Consider the following 17,957-nt stretch of genomic DNA (forward strand, 5'->3'; position numbering starts at 1 on the left):
ACTATAAACTTTACCTGAACCTCTCTTGAGTGTACCATTGGTATATATACCAAGGCTCACTATTTCTGAATTTTCATGATTGACATTATTTTGTATGATGGCTTATTTATGTATGAAAGATTTGAGATTAACTTGCAATAATGGTTATATTTGATTCATTTGAAATGTGGTCAAAACGTTTTTTGTAAACTGACAAAACTTCAATATATTCAGTAATATTTTCATTGATGACCTGTGTTGATAGTTCTCCTGTCAAAAGTGTTCATTTTTTTCAGTTTTAATATTTTGAGTGTTTTAAAATGTGGATATCACAGTTGCTGTATGTGGGTTTGTTCACAGCTGTAGTTTTACATACAATTAGATAACACAAGTTTTAAGTGTGGGGTACATGAAGCCAACAAATTGTTTTGTATGCACTTAATTCAGTATGCATTTCCATTGTAAATCATGTTATTGATAGAGTATCTTTCAGGAATTAATTAAATTATTTAGCCAGTAATCATTTTTTTTTATTTAATACATCAACTCAAGTTAAGACTTGACATAGTAGCACATAATTTGTATTCATGAGATTTTTTTTTTTTTCCCATTATTAAAAAAGACTTGCTTTGACTTGGAGAGTGCATTTTCTACTGCCGTGATGTTGTGTCGTATCACAAAACTACACGTGCCATACATTTTGATGGTCATGTAGCAGAACAGACCATTTACATGACAAGAGTTTATGATATTCAAACCCTTACGAGGTACAAGGGTGTAAGCTAAGTATGTCAGTTTCAAATTTTGTGTCCAAACAATTTGTTCAGTTTAAATAGCCATATAATAACACAATTTGCCAACAGAAAACCTACTTCTTTTATTAAATATATTCCTAGGGGTTTGACATGCTGTCTGTGATTTGTGGATTTTTACTGCTATGACGTAGTGTTCTGGTTTGTGTTTGGATGTTTGTGTTGCATGTGAATATGTGTTGTGTGTATGACTGCATGTATTGAGTACAAGGATGAAAGTTTGTATGTGTGATTTATGTGTGTATGAATGCAATTTGTGTGTTGTGATATGTGATTTATGCGCGTATGAACACAATTTGTGCGTGGATATTTGATTTATTTGTATAGAATGTAATGTGTATAAATGTAAGTATATGGTTGTATGATTATGTGATGTGTGTATTAATTTATGTGACTTACCTAAGGGATGTGATGTCTGATACTTATAAAGGTGTTTATGATATTGGATGTAAATAATCATATTCTTGCATTCATTACGTATATATGTCATAATAGCCGTTTGTTGTATAAATGATCGGTTTGCTGAGTCTAGTTTAGATGATTGAATATCTCTGCTGGATAAACTAGACAATTTGACAGGACAAGCTCTTCCTAGGGTGTATATACAATGGTGTAAAGAAATGTTTTCCTCCATTTCACCTTATTATATTGAAGCTGACTTTTGTGATATTTTACATACCATTGCCTAGCTGTTCAGTAATATGTATGTTAAAGTTTCCCATCATCACCAATGTTATTTCTGTATAAGTAACAGATACCCATATGTATCATTGGTGTTGTAGATTATTAGTATCTAACCTGGTCCAAACGGAGTGGTAGCGTATTAATATCTAACCTGGTCCAAACGGAGTGGTAGATTATTAGTATCTAACCTGGTCCAAACGGAGTGGTAGATTATTAGTATCTAACCTGGTCCAAACGGAGTGGTAGATTATTAGTATCTAACCTGGTCCAAACGGAGTGGTAGATAATTAGTATCTTACCTGGTCCAAACGGAGTGGTAGATTATTAGTATCTTACCTGGTCCAAACGGAGTGGTAGATAATTAGTATCTAACCTGGTCCAAACGGAGTGGTAGATAATTAGTATCTTACCTGGTCCAAACGGAGTGGTAGATTATTAGTATCTTACCTGGTCCAAACGGAGTGGTAGATTATTAGTATCTAACCTGGTCCAAACGGAGTGGTAGATTATTAGTATCTTACCTGGTCCAAACGGAGTGGTAGATTATTAGTATCTAACCTGGTCCAAACGGAGTGGGTAGATTATTAGTATCTAACCTGGTCCAAACGGAGTGGTAGATTATTAGTATCTTACCTGGTCCAAACGGAGTGGTAGATAATTAGTATCTAACCTGGTCCAAACGGAGTGGTAGATAATTAGTATCTAACCTGGTCCAAACGGAGTGGTAGATATTAGTATCTTAACCTGGTCCAAACGGAGTGGTAGATAATTAGTATCTAACCTGGTCCAAACGGAGTGGTAGATTATTAGTATCTACCTGGTCCAACGGAGTGGTAGATAATTAGTATCTAACCTGGTCCAAACGGAGTGGTAGATTATTAGTATCTAACCTGGTCCAAACGGAGTGGTAGATTATTAGTATCTAACCTGGTCCAAACGGAGTGGTAGATTATTAGTATCTAACCTGGTCCAAACGGAGTGGTAGATAATTAGTATCTAACCTGGTCCAAACGGAGTGGTAGATTATTAGTATCTTACCTGGTCCAAACGGAGTGGTAGATTATTAGTATCTAACCTGGTCCAAACGGAGTGGTAGATTATTAGTATCTAACCTGGTCCAAACGGAGTGGTAGATTATTAGTATCTTACCTGGTCCAAACGGAGTGGTAGATAATTAGTATCTAACCTGGTCCAAACGGAGTGGTAGATTATTAGTATCTAACCTGGTCCAAACGGAGTGGTAGATTATTAGTATCTAACCTGGTCCAAACGGAGTGGTAGATTATTAGTATCTTACCTGGTCCAAACGGAGTGGTAGATTATTAGTATCTTACCTGGTCCAAACGGAGTGGTAGATAATTAGTATCTAACCTGGTCCAAACGGAGTGGTGAGCTTGTGCAATTCGTCATCTGATTTCTTTTAATCGACTGGCCCGAACATCTGAATGAATTTTACTCATATTTGGGTCTTGAACATTGCAGTGTGAATGTTGTTTTTTTTTTTTTTTTATTTATATTTTGGAACTTTAATTTACAGTGTTTAAAGATTATTTACTGTTTTTTTTTGGTAGATACTTTAGAGTAATAAAAGCATTAATATAATGGGTACTGTGACATACAATAAGTATTCCTTCAATCTGATTTAACCTTGCATGTAGTGTAATGTTTTCAATACATGGTAGAGTTAATAACTTAGGTCTGTTATTTTTGTAGTTATGTTAATAACCCTACTTCTGGCTTGTGATTGACCTGTTCATATTAACCCCTTCCCTAACTGGCCCAAGAGATATTGCCGTTCTCAGTCACCCCCGCCCTAACTGAACTAAGAGATATTGCCATTCTCAGTCACCCCCGCCCTAACTGAACTAAGAGATATTGCCGTTCTCAGTCATCCCCGCCCTAACTGAACTAAGAGATATTGCTGTTCTCAGTCACCCCCGCCCTAACTGACCTAAGAGATATTGCCATTCCCAGTCACCCCCTCCCTAACTGACCCAAGAGATATTACCATTCTCAGTCACCCCGCCCTAAGTGACCTAAGAGATATTGCTGTTCTCAGTCACCCCCGCCCTAACTGAACTAAGAGATATTGCCATTCTCAGTCACCCCGCCCTAACTGACCTAAGAGATATTGCCGTTCTCAGTCACCCCCGCCCTAATTGACCTAAGAGATATTGCCATTCTCAGTCACCCCCTCCCTAACTAAGAGATATTGCCGTTCTCAGTCACCCCCGCCCTAACTGACCTAAGAGATATTGCCATTCTCAGTCACCCCCACCCTAACTGACTAAGAGATATTGCCGTTCTCAGTCACCCCCGCCCTAACTGACCTAAGAGATATTGCCATTCTCAGTCACCCCCGCCCTAACTGACCTAAGAGACATTGCTGTTCTCAGTCACATTTGGTTTTAAGTTAAAATCTAAAATGATGCAATGCTAGTGTTGACAAGATGAGTGTTGTAATTAAAATAATCTAATATGTAGTAAAATAAAACTCCATACAAACATATCTGCACACTTCTCATATGTGGAAAGTTTCTAGAGGACGCACATTTAAAATCAAGTCTACACAATGTATGCTGGAGTCTATCTCATCCTGCTTATTTATCGACTGCCTTCAATGGGAAATTTAAACTGTACACACACTGTATTAATTTACTGTTGAAAGTTTTTTTTCATTGATTTACCAATACCAATGGCAAATTATTTTAATCAAATATATATATACCAAACAATATATATACCAGTCATGGTATGTAATAAATGTTTTCTCTGCACACTATCACGAATTTTTAACTTAAATGCTTTAAAAGGATTTATAATACAATGTATATGTACTGTATGTACATGTACATCATTATTCCAAATGATAGTTAACAATGTACATAGAAGTGTTTTGGAGCATACAACTTTGCTAAAAGTTCAATATTGTCTCTTATTGTGTATAAAAGACACAAGTAATTGGTGCAATTCTATCTGTGCTCGCAAAATGTGCTAATGTTTTTGATTGTATATAAAAGACACAAGTATAGTAGGTGCAATTATATCTGTGCTTGCAGAAAGTGCTAATGTTTTAGATGGCTGTATGGCCTGAAGTGTTGTTATTGAACTACTGCAGTGATAGGAATAACTTTATTTCATCAACTGTCAATACTTTCTATTTTATGTTAAGAGTTATACCTAATTATTGCTGCTGTGGAACTCTTGGAAAACATTACAGAATGTTGTTTGGTAGCTTTTAGCTCCATTTAAATTTCACTCAACGCATATAAGCTACCCCAGAAACATTGTCCATTGTATTTTGTTCAATTTTTTTTTTTTTTTTTTTTTTCGACAGTTCAAAGTCGCAAGCAAAGACTACCACATTGCTCTTGTTTGGCTATTTACACTTGTGTTAAGACATCAATTCTTGCTGTTATGTCCAAAAATACCTTGGAAGTGTGGATGTAATATGAAGGCAAGTCAAAAGGCACAAGCAAAGACTATAACATTACTCTGTTTGGCTATTTACGGTAGTGTTGATTTTTATGTCCAAAAATATTCAAAAAGCATATTATGCAAAGAATAAATTTACTGTTTGGCTATTTACACTTAGACTAGTGTCGATTTCAATTTTGTTGTTATGTCCAAAATTACCTTGGGGTGTGAAATGAAGACAAGAACAAATAAAAAAACCTTTTTATGGTATGATAGGTATATGCTTATAATTCATTAATCCCCCGATCCTTTATATAGGTTTGTATGAAAGTCTGCATGGCCAATTAATACTTGTCAAGGCTTTTAACAAAGATTTAATAAACCTTGTACCGAAATGTTTAATCACAGTTTGCGTATGTATTGTATCTCACATTGTGATACCTGATTACAAGGCCAAGGTCAGGAGGAAAGGTCAAATAAACCTAGGAGATACGATTGGTCAGATTAATAGAACACATCTGTACACTGTATGGGAATTAGTGGAGATACACTATTAGCTACATGGTGCCATTTTATAAAATTTCTGTACACAGAAGCTTTTACTTGCAAGTATAAAATGTTGCTTTTTCAAGTACATTAACTTTCAAATCATAATTTGAAAGTTCAATTATCACTACATGGTCAGAATTATGCTATTTAACTGTAAATATTAAACTGTTGAAACATTTTGTGTATCAAAGACCAGTCAAGTGATTGCTTTTCAGTGCTTTTGTAGTTTTACATGTAAAAGTTGTGTGCTGTTCGCAAATGAGGGTACTTAGTTGTATGTTATTGAGAAAGTGTTAATTCTACATTGTAGAATTTGTACTTACCAAGTTGCCAATGAATCTCCTGTGTTAATTAGTCTTTTACTGTAATATCTCCAGTTTGTTTGTTTGTCCATACAAATATGCAAATTACTTAACATGCCAGTATTGAAGGGATGTGTGCCATGACCAGGTGTGACACACTTTATGAAGTATATTAAAATAAAATTAACATAAATATAAATAAAGACTGACCACTGGTTAAATAGCAGGGTGAATCCTTCCGATCTCGAGTCTCGTCTAGTTCTGCAGTTCTGAAGTCTCGTCTAGTTCTGCAGTTTTCGAGTCTCGCCTAGTTCTGCAGTTTTCGAGTCTCGTCTAGTTCTGCAGTTTTCGAGTCTCGTCTAGTTCTGCAGTTCTGAAGTCTCGTCTAGTTCTGCAGTTTTCGAGTCTCGTCTAGTTCTGCAGTTCTCGAGTCTCGTCTAGTTCTGCAGTTTTCGAGTCTCGCCTAGTTCTGAAGTCATTAAATCTAGTCTTAGTTCAGGAAGAATTTCCTGGGGAAATGTCTTAAAATTCTTCCTTTATTGGTTCTATATATTGTGAATTTACAGCATTATAACTTAATCTATAATAATCTTTAAAGCTGTTTTAACATAATCTTGCAATATTTTAACAGGGTACCATATTGACTCCACTTTACCATTACACACAACCTATATACCAATGAGCTCACATGTAAATTCACTCTCCCAATAAAGGTAATCTCATATCATTGGTCAAATAAACAATTTAAAAAATACAATTTTCTATCATTGTTTAGATGCTAAAAATTGCCAATTGTCGGGTATGAATTTAAGTTATTATAAGTCAGTTATGGTACACAGATTGAAAAGATGCAAGTGGATGGTTATTATCATCAGCACCTAAATAGTTTCAAAATAATAAAAGACAAATATAATTTCATTTAACCAAACAAAAACTTAAATTTTGCAGTTATTCAGAAAATCTACCTAGGCTTTCTTATAAATGTGAACTCATTTTACATCATTGGTGAAACGAGCAATAATCTTGCATTGGTCACTCGTGATGGCCTGGTGGGAAGCACATAAAGGGTTTTAATGTAGGAGGAAACCAGTCTGGAGTACCTGGTCGGACAGGTGACCCCCCATACCTTGTCACTTTTGATCTATTTTACCATATTGTTTAACGGCCCATTGACAGTATGATTAGTCGTTCAGGGCAAACAACCGATCTGAGAATCTAACCAGATGCTTGAGTGGAAAGCAAATGATACCCCTATTCCACCCAGGATTCCCTTATTGAGTTAAATAGGTCAGTGCACCAGGTCTCGAGTGATCATACTGAATTAATTTTAACTAAACTGGGTTATAACAAATATTCATGAAAGTATGGCATGTTCCCCATAAGGGTTTTTCCAGTAAAATGTCTACCCCACCCCAGGACTCCAGGTTTGGTTTAGGGGTACCACCCATAGAATTTACTTAATAAATAACATAGAATAGGAAGGCAATCCAACCATGGATAGAAGTGATTTTTGTGGAGTCCTGGGGTCAGGTAGATATTTAATGAAATAGCCCGAAGTTATTTTCCTGTTTCTGGTGCCAGGTATATAAAGATTACTTATTAGAATACAGATACAAGCATTGCACACAAATGTTTATAATATTTATATTATTATAAATCACTAAAAGTTCAGCTAGTAGTTACGTTATCTCACTTGAAAATAGAAATTGCTATCAATGGTAAATTTGTGACTGAATTTACGACAAAATTTATGGGATTGAGGAGAGGATCACTCGGTTATACATATATGAACATTGTATCATCTACTGTGGTCAAAACAATAAAATCATGAAAATTTCAAATGCTCCTCTGTTGTCATTCTATTCACATCTCTAACCCAGTGGCTTAAGTAATGGTGCAATTTTTATACAGCATTAAGTTCACCTGTTAAATAAAGTCCAGTATAATCAAGAGGCCAAGGGTAAAATACTTTTAAGAGCTGGAACCACATGTTCAAATGCACGACTTTGACCCCTTTTGATCCACGAGATGAAAATCAATTTTAGTACATGACGTTTCTTGTGTAAAGATTTACTATCCATTTAAGGTCACAAGTGTCTAATATCTTCAGTAGAAGTAGCTTGCCAGAATTCATACCGTCCTTCAAGTTAGATCCATAAATTGTTTTGAATGAACAGTAGGCTTTTGAAGAGACTTGCCCAAAAGCTTAAACTTACTATTAAAACAAAGGATGCATTCCGGGAATATTATAAAATAAATATATACTGTAATACTCTAGAAATAAAGAAATATTATATGTACATGACGGGTGTTAGAGGAAATGTAGAAATAAAGAAATATTATATGTACATGACGGGTGTTAGAGGAAATGTAGAAATAAAGAAATATTATATGTACATGACGGGTGTTAGAGGAAATGTCTTACTATTATGTATATACATGGTTATTTTAATTAAACACTTATTTTGCTGGTTCCTGTATTGACAAACCTAGTGGAGTCTTCCTGTTGGGAAGATGATTTTCTGAAATAGCCCTAATGTGGCTGTTCTGGCAAGGTACTGAACCTAACGTGCCCCATCTGACCTGGGTAGCTAACTAGAACTGATTACTGGTAGCTAAATTCAAACTGATATACTGGTGTGTAAATTATGACAGCAGAATTTATTTTTTGGCAAGCAGCCATGATTCCTTGAGGCGAGTCCATGAACTTGTATCAAAATTGTTTACTTGACATACATTTGTTTAATGTACAATACATGCATATCTTAATTGAACACAAATGTTGCTATTAATTATTTATTACATAGTAATATATTTTACAGCCAGAAGAGTATCGGCCACACCTAACATCTACAGGCGATATTGGATTCCATTATTATACACACAATGTACAACAAAACTCAATTTCAAATACAATATGTTTACATGTATTTAATATGAGATCAATGGACAACATAATTTGAGGACCATATTTATCCAGCAATAAGCAAGTGCCTGGTAATAGGCCCACCAATGGCTAACAAATACCATTTCCTTTCTGTAATAAGTTCTCTTTGATATTTAAGTTGAAGCTTGTGCCTTGGCCTAAAGGCTTATTAGTGGATAAATATGGTATACAATTGTCATGTTCATACAGCGTAGCTACAGTGGTGTGGCAAAAAAGTAATATTTAATAAAAGCTGAATAAGCTATAAGATGGCAGATGAATTAACATTGGAATGATGTTGTATAACGGTACTGACATTTATATATATAGGTTACAGTACAGGTTCTAAGCAACATATTCTTTGAACAAAATAAATACAAAATGGAAATGTTTCTATGAACAGTTAATAGCATTATGTCAACAGAATTCCATGGACAACAGTAAAACTTGCTGTATAACTGGGGTTCATACAAACCAGGATATCTTTATATATAAAGCACTTTTCCTGAACATGTTTAATATATGGCAGATTCAAGCATTAGTATTATATAAATATACTACAGAATTTTTTTTTTCCGGAAAAAAATCTGAATGACGTGGTTTCATTGTTATTATTTATTACATACAAGAAAATAAATCATTACAGTCATCAGCTTTTGTTGATACCGGGATTTACCAAACCTAAAGTGTTGATCAAGGACATGCATGGAATATCTTTTCAGAGTCCATAAAACCTGACATCAACCGATTGTTGGGTTTATTACCCTGCGAATAGCCAGGGCCATTTGAGGCATGGTCTCCTTGTAGTAGATGGTGGCTACATCACTTAACATGCAGGAAGCCTATCACATGCATCCAGAGCAATTAGAATGAAGTGTCTTGTCCAAGGACACAACCACGACAGCAAAAATGGTGTTTCTCAGCTTTACGAGAAACACGAACCCCCACGTGTAGGGAGTGTTGAACCAAGCACCACAGTATCAACCTCAAAAAATGTTCTTGTACATGTATATAGAATAGAAATTAATTTTCTAAAGGCATAATTCATAGTACATATTTATATTTTGTCATTCAGATATTACATAAAATTGAATGTTGATACAATAACAACAACATGAAACAAGAACAGGTCTCAATGTTTCTAAACTAGAATTGTTGTAGGAATGGATAATGCCCCGTTCTCTTCTTATCCTGACTCCTCTACCTCAACTGGTTTGTATGTTAAAAAATAACAAAATTAAAAATCAAAAGAAAATTTTCAGTTATTAGAAACAAAATTCTCAGCTTTTCATTCCAACAAATATTTCAGGGCAACACATTGCAAATAAATAAATAAAAATTTAAGTGTAAAACTGTCCAAATTTGCACTAAAAATTTACCAAGCAGGTAACCCTAAAAATTTCACATGATAATATGAAAACTTGAACAAATCCATTTCGGCAATGTTGAATGAAATTTGTAAGAGCTCAAGACAAAATATGAACACCCTTGTACTAATATTAAAGGATTTACAAGCCTTTAAACTTCCATCCAAAACTATTTTGTTTACTGACAGACAATTCTAGTATACTCTCTCTTAATTCAATATAACAAATAATTCCACAAATATTCTCATGAATGGAACATTTACTTAATAATGTAACTTTAAATATATACACTTAAGCTGGTGGTTATATAGGCATTATCTTGACGGTTACCTGGGACTGTATTAAAATATTTAAGTATACAACTTGTATATTGCTCAGCTCTCAATTAAATACCCGGTAGTGACCTTGAACTTTGGAAATGGAATTTTTAAATTGGAATACAGATATGTGGTTAAATTTATTCCTTACATGAGTGGCAAGGAAAAAATGAAATTATGGAATAAGGATATGTTGCTGAAAAAATCAAGAGGCATGACACACCTAACTCCTCTTGGACCTCAAATTGTGGACGGACAGACAAAACAGATGTGGATCATACTATACTAACATGCTTCCCATTTCATGGCAAGGAATCAATATCACATTTGAATGTGAGCATCAAAAATTATCAATTCTATATTTCTTTACTCAATTCAGTGAGACCTACCAGTACAACTAGTCTGCCTGCTCCAAATACATCATCTCATTAGATTCTAATACTAACTGAACACTATATGTAGTTTTTATATTGTTGGAGCATGCTGTCCCATCACACGCAGCCCCAGTTTTATCAGAGCCCCTTAACATTGGAAATTCATTAACTTATTTGTTTAATGTTCATGCATTAGAAAGCATTATTTGTTTAAATAACAATTTTTTGGGGGCTGTTCCAGACTTATGTGTGTGGGAGGGGTAGGTATTAAGATTTGATAGGTTGTGGGATAAAGCTATATTTTTCTAGTATTCCTTATACTAAATATTTTTTTGATATTTGATGGGTGGTGGGGTCTCCCACTGAATAATATTTGAACAGCCGTTAAGTTCCTAAAACTCTGTAATACTTTTCTATGGAAACATTTTGGTTAAAGGATTTTCTTGTTAAGGAAAGTTGATGAAACTGTGGTAGGTTTCCATAGGTCCATGAAGGTCACACACCATTAGTGTCACTTGCACAGAGTGGCGTCTATTTGTCTGACTTGTGGTAATGCCAGTTTCACCTTGCGTCGGTAATTGGGATCAGCATGTCCAGCATTCTCTGGGTCCATCCACAGAGGATTGCGCTCAAGGATAGACTGTCTCGAGGATTTTGATTGGTGCTAGTTCCTCAAGGTCTTTCCAGTCCTCCATCTTGTTGTCATTGAACTGAAAATTTGTGATCCATAGTGAGAAAATCATTCAACGCACTGTCAACATTTGATGTCTTACAATATCTACATGTACATAACAAATCTTATTCAATAAATAAATAAACGTTAAGACCTAGATTGACCATGATTTGTAGAATGAGACATTTTACAGCTGATTCTGTCATTAATAGAATCTAACATGGATATGTTCCATGGACAGAGACATCTAGACACAAGTGTAAGAGTTTGACCAGGGAGCACAGAGAGTTTAGCATTCTGTGAGTATTGCTAAACCAATACATGTCCCCTACCGGTGCCCCCAAGTTAAACCTTTAGGCAAATTTTAAAAAAGTCAAAACTGAAACATGATCATTTTAAGAAAATAAGTTCACTCCAAACAATGTGTAAATTCAACTTTATTGGGTTAAATAAACAATGTTTCCTGCCCTTAGGTATTAAGTCTACTGTATACAGAGTAAAAGAATCTAAAGTGAATTATTTTAATTTAAATTGACATGTGTAATAACGGTCTTAGATTGAAATATAAACATGATTCTGCATAGCACAGCATAGTAGTACACTGATTGTATTCCAAAAGAATCTCATATCAGTGAAGCATTCAATACAGAGAAAAAAATTAAGTTCATAATATGCCTAAATTTTCAAAGAATGAAAATAATTTTTTCAGTTTTAACTGTACAAAACTAATGCCACACACCCTAACGAACCTCTATGCAAAGAATCAGCATCCTAATATACCATTATTAAGTGTATCAAGAATACAGCAATAACAGTTAAGTCCATAATATGGCAAAAATTTCAAAAAAAGAAAAGAAAATATTTTTTCCATTTTTAACTGTACAAAAGTAATGCCACACACCAAAAGAACCTCTATGCAAAGAATCAGCATCCTTATACCATTATTAAGTGAATGGTGTGCCATTATAAAACTTTAATCAAAACTTTAACCTGAAGAATACATAGGAAAAAGTTAAGTTCATAATATGCCAAAAATTTCAAAAAATGAAAATAATTTTTTCAGTTTTACTCATACAAAAGTAATGCCACACACCCAAAGAACCTCTATGCAAAGAATCAGCATCCTAATACCATTATTAAGTGAATGGTGTGCCATTATAAAACTTGAACCAAAACTTTAACCGGACGGACGCAGGGACGGATGCAGGCAAAACATATAGTCCCCCCGGTTTCACCGGTAGGGGACTAATAAAGACTATTACATCATTACACTGTCATCTTAATATGTCTACCTGGCTGTAACATACTAAAGTACATGAATATTTCAATGTTGAAACATCCCATCAAATCTACCTGCTTATTGAATAATTGAATAATTAAATCAATTACATTAATGTAAATTTTACCACATTAAAAGTTAAAATATTTACTAATTAAAAAGATATGAAATATTAGTAGACTCTTTATATGATTTACCCAGAATTCCTGTAGCTCTTTAAGGTGTGAAACATTTCCAATCCTCTTTATTCTGTTTGATGCCAAGTCCAATGTATTCAACCGTAGCTGAAAATAAAATATTTTTGTTAAATTGGTTAAACATTTATGGAGCAGTGACTCTCAGCTCTGGGTTCCCGAGAATCAAATCAAAATCCTAAAAGTCAAACAAAAAAAAAGCCAATGGGCCTTAACAGTCACCTGAGATGTTAAGACTTTGATCTTAGCATATTTAACCCCTGTGACCTTGAGTGAAGTCCAAGGTCATTCATTTGAACAAACTTTGTACTCCTTCATCCCAGCATGCAAAAGGGTCATAATCAGGTTTTTGGACCACTTAGATATTGAGAATATTCAACCCCTGTGACCTTGAATTTAGGTCAAGGTCATCTATTTAAACATACTTGGTAGCCCTTCATCCCAGCATGCTACAAACCCAATATCAGGTCTCTGGGTCTCTTGGTTATCAAGAAGTGGTTAAATGTTTTTAGCATATTTACCTGTGACCTTAAATGAATTTCTATGAATGGGATTTGCAGAAATTTCCTTTTTCTGGGCATAATTGATCAATAATTGATCATCGATTGTTGGAGGACTTTGAGGATGTGAATTCCAAACACTAGATTTGATCATACATTGAATTACAAAGAAGTTGTCCTACTTACATTATGATCAAGGCCTTCTATCCTTTCTATGCCATTGTCACTGAGATAGAGTTCCTCCAGGTTCACCAAGGCATCCAATCCTTCAATCTTCACAAATCTGTTAGACTGTCGAAGTATAATTACACTTATATTCCCACAAACAAAGAATTTGACATGTAATAATGACAATTTGTTTTTCTGTCCAATAGATGGAAAACTGGAAGAGTCTGTGTAACTGATTGAAAGGAAGTACAGAAATTCATTAAATACATAAGTTTACATTACCTTAAATGCTACCTTGAATAATAGGGGTTGCGTTAGCGATTTTATTCTATTCTCCACAATAATGAAAAATAAGGTATCCCAGAGAGACCTGGTTCCCATCATTGAATGATCTTGATTGGTTCTATGTCAGATTGGTCTTCTCTCTAGTCATACCCAGCTAATATAGTCCTATCATATTCTATGAGGTGGTCAGACTTACCTGTAGACTGAGGCAGGTCAGGTTGACCAAAGAATCCAAGCCTTCAATTTTTGTCAGTTTATTTTTCCCTAAAAACAAACTTGACAGCTGTGTCAGCGGCGCAAGGTTTTCAATTACCTGTTCCAACATGAAATTTTAAAACTAACAAACTATGGATTTTCTATTGTCTGTATAGTATAAGAAATAAAATCTTTTGTTAAAAGATTTGTTTGTTGGGTTTATCGCCAAGTGAACAACCAGGGTCAATTTGACTACCTCAATAAACAACATACGAGAGGCCTGTTGCATGCCTTCCAGAGCAAATAGGGATAAAGTGTCTTGCCCAAGGACACAACCATTACAACACAGACTGGCCTAATTTTCATCTTCATGAAAAACACAAAGCGATTCAGGTAGGAATCGTCAACCACTCACCTCGGATCTTCACCCTGAGGTAACATGGCCGGTGCTCTAACAAACTAAGCTATCATAGCACTTTTTTAAAGAACCCTTTGATATGAACAATGATAGTGATGATTCAGAACTAGATTATTCGGAAGTAGATTAGCCTCAATACATTACTAACCTGTATCAGGACAAAAATCAGGAGAAAAAAAACTTCTTTTTACATTAAGTGACCTTTGATTTATGTTGACACTAACTCAATCACAGTGTTTTAACAGAAGTAGCTAATTAGACAAAAGTTGTACAAAAATTTACCCTGATCCTGTTAGCACCAAGCTCCAGCATACGAAGCTGTACAAGATGTTCGATGTTTTGGATCCTTTCTATTTTGTTATGTACAAAGTAGAGCTTCTGGAGGGCTATCAGATTGTCCAGACCCTCTATAGTCTTTAGACGGTTAAATGACAAGTCCAGCTGTCTGTAAAAAGAAATTTTGAAAATATTGTTAATACTTCTCACTAAATTAATTCTTATCCATCTTTGTCTTACACAGATATTTATAAGATTTTTGATTTTGGAAAATGTTATCACTTCACTAGTTGTCATATCGAAGTGTTTCACTTGAGACTTGGAGCATCATTGGGCTAGAGTTACTGCCCTTTGTTTTTTCATTTTTTTTTTCTTCAATTGAGCCCTCTAAAAGACTTTTTTCATAATTCTTATGACATGAAAGCTTATAGATAATATGAGCTATACCAAGTACATGTATTGATTTTAAGATTATCCTATACTTACTCCAGATTCTGCAGCTCCTCCAAATTCTCGATCACTTCCAGCTGATTATCATACAAGTCAAGTTCTTTGAGATGATGTAGAGTAGATACACCCTCAATCTTCTTAATCAAATTTTGTCTGAGGCACAAAGTCTAAAAATAATTATCAAAAGGTATGTCTTAAACAAAATGTCTGACAATAATTATCTGAATGTATGTGTTGGACACCATGTCTAAAAGTAAGCTAAGGTATGCCGGAGGCAAATGTCCGACAATAACTATCTTAAGGTATGTCTTAGGCAAAATATCTGACAGTACTTATCTGAAGGTATGTCTTAGGCAAAATATCTGACAATACTTATCTGAAGGTATGTCTTAGGCAAAATATCTGACAATACTTATCTGAAGGTATGTCTTAGGCAAAATATCTGACAATAGTTATCAAAATCAGATAAAATGTCTGTTTTAGTTAGAATATTTGAAAATATTAAAAACAAAAGGTGGGGTAGGGGTTAATCTAATAGGCACAATGTCTGAAAACAGTTACCAAAATAAATCACTTCATCACACAATCTAAAAAAATCAAAAAATAATTATCAAGATCAATGTATGTGTTGCGGTAGCTATAATGTCTGAACATATATATTTATCTTACGCCCAATGTCTGAAAATAATTATCAAAATCTATTCTTAGGCACAATGTATAATGCAGAGTATCAAAAGGAAAATTCTTCGAAATCTCACACCATTACTTAACTGGAATAACAATAAAATACAAAGGTTCGGCCAACACAAAAATTCCATTGATTATCATTATTACTACAACTGGTTTATTTGATAGATATATCTCCACAATAAAGTGATTTACATAAAATTATTATCAATAACATTGTGATAAAAGAATATATTCCTATAACTTTTTTTTACTGGAATAGATACATTTACATACAAATATAATTTCATAACAATGACTGAGTTCTTTCAATAAAATTGACTGTTTACCTCAACTTGTGTCAGTGCTTCCTAAATTTTCAATCTTTGCAATTTTCCCCTGATTCAGATCTATATCCTGAAAAAAAATTGTTTAATATCAATTTTGATATCCAATAATAAATTTTTTTACTACTAATTAATTGGCAAGTATATATTCACTGATGGATTTATAGACTTGGTTTATCATAATACTGTACTACAAAACAGCTAGATTCTGTACATAATTTACACAATTTAAATGATTTAAAACTGTTACCCGAGACAATATAATTTATCTTGTTTTCAGAGATAATATAATTATTCAAATAAATCCATTACCAATTGTAAATTATCAAAATATATTTGCTTAATTTTATTATTTACCAGAGCACTTGCATCCACTATGACAATCTCACGAACATCCTCATCTGGTGCAGGCATCTTTACTACCTCTACCCCTTCTACATTTTGGAACTTCTCCATAGTAAGTCTCGCTTGATTAGCGGCTACTGCATCCTGGTCTTCTCCATCGGATCCGACTCCTTTCTCCCCTGGTACCGTTTCTTTTCCTCCGTCCGACATGGTATATTCTTCTATAGGTCAAATTCTGGACCAGCACTGTTAATTAAACATAAAATTGTTAAGATAATACTCAAACAATATATTCTTTTCATACTCATGGAATTCTTAACCAGTTACTTCAAAGACATCAACATTGAAACTTGTAATTATATTGTATAAAATATGTAAACATTATTTTATTGATATTATAATTTATATTCGTATTTCTCCAATGGTTTGAATTATCACTTGTCTTTAATAAAATTAATGTAAATTCATATGCTAGACTTTTACTTTCTCAATTATTTTTACATGGCGATTCTTATATTGCCTTTTTCTTTTGTGGGTATATATGGGTAGTGTTTCAGAAATTAAAGACAAATTTAGATTGTTCGACTTTTACATACAGGGAATCTGGATCTAATCTTAAGTTATTTTCTGTTGTCAATTCAAGTTGCACGTCTGGATACGTTGAAAGTTGGATTTGTTCTGTAATGTAGCACTTTGAAAGCATGACAAATACTTATATTTAGACATTATAGTCACATGCTAGTGACTCACTGTCTAGACAGGTGCAAACGTCGTGATATATACATTTGCTGCACGTGATTTTCTGCTGTAGAACACGTGTTTTATGACACGATTGAGTCCAGTAACTAAATTGCAGTCGGGCAAGACAGAGACCTATATACTAGTATATAGGTCTCTGGGCAAGATGATCTTATATTTGCATAAGAGACAGATAAATATTTGTTCTCGATCGATCATAGTCGAGCTTTGACGGTTGTAATTGACACTGTATTATATAAGTTGTATGTAAATAGTAAAGCGTATATTCTGGAATTTGATGTGTGAGATGGTAACACGGATGTCCATTGCTGTAACAAATTATCTTTACTACCCGTCGACGGAGGAGGGCGGGTTTGGGTTAAACTATATCGGTCCAGCATCCGACAGGTTCGATTGTGTTTACCAACAAAGGGACACGACTCTATTTACAGAGGCGAAAATAGAACAGTGTTTTCTCCTATGAGAGCATCTACTGGACAGAATGTTGTCAAATACATACGAAATCAATCACAAAACAATTACCCGAACCTTTATGCCTCTTGGATCCTAACCGGGGACGATATTTACTAGGTATTGGCCATGGGAGAGTAAAAATAACCCGTGTTCTCGTCTTGGCCCGTGAACTCGGCTACACAATTTATGCAGACGTCATAGTTTATGGGGTCCCGGTGGATT

The 17,957-nt window shown here is 34.3% G+C and overlaps 1 protein-coding gene across 1 annotated transcript; it reads right to left on the minus strand.

Annotated features, from left to right (window-relative positions):
• Positions 1–8,385: 8,385 nt before the first annotated feature.
• LOC117314805 (protein phosphatase 1 regulatory subunit 7-like) lies at positions 8,386–17,226 on the minus strand. The gene is given in 11 exon segments (XM_033868909.1): positions 8,386–11,361; positions 11,363–11,437; positions 12,877–12,963; positions 13,560–13,664; positions 14,023–14,139; positions 14,722–14,884; positions 15,202–15,332; positions 16,182–16,202; positions 16,204–16,248; positions 16,536–16,769; positions 17,120–17,226. Coding segments are annotated over 10 exon segments (1,065 nt in total). The 5' UTR covers positions 16,734–16,769; positions 17,120–17,226; the 3' UTR covers positions 8,386–11,238.
• Between the last annotated feature and the right edge of the window lie 731 nt (positions 17,227–17,957).

The sequence above is a fragment of the Pecten maximus genome, chromosome 16 (assembly GCF_902652985.1).
Source record: "Pecten maximus chromosome 16, xPecMax1.1, whole genome shotgun sequence".
In the NCBI taxonomy this organism is placed as follows: Eukaryota; Metazoa; Mollusca; class Bivalvia; order Pectinida; family Pectinidae; genus Pecten; species Pecten maximus.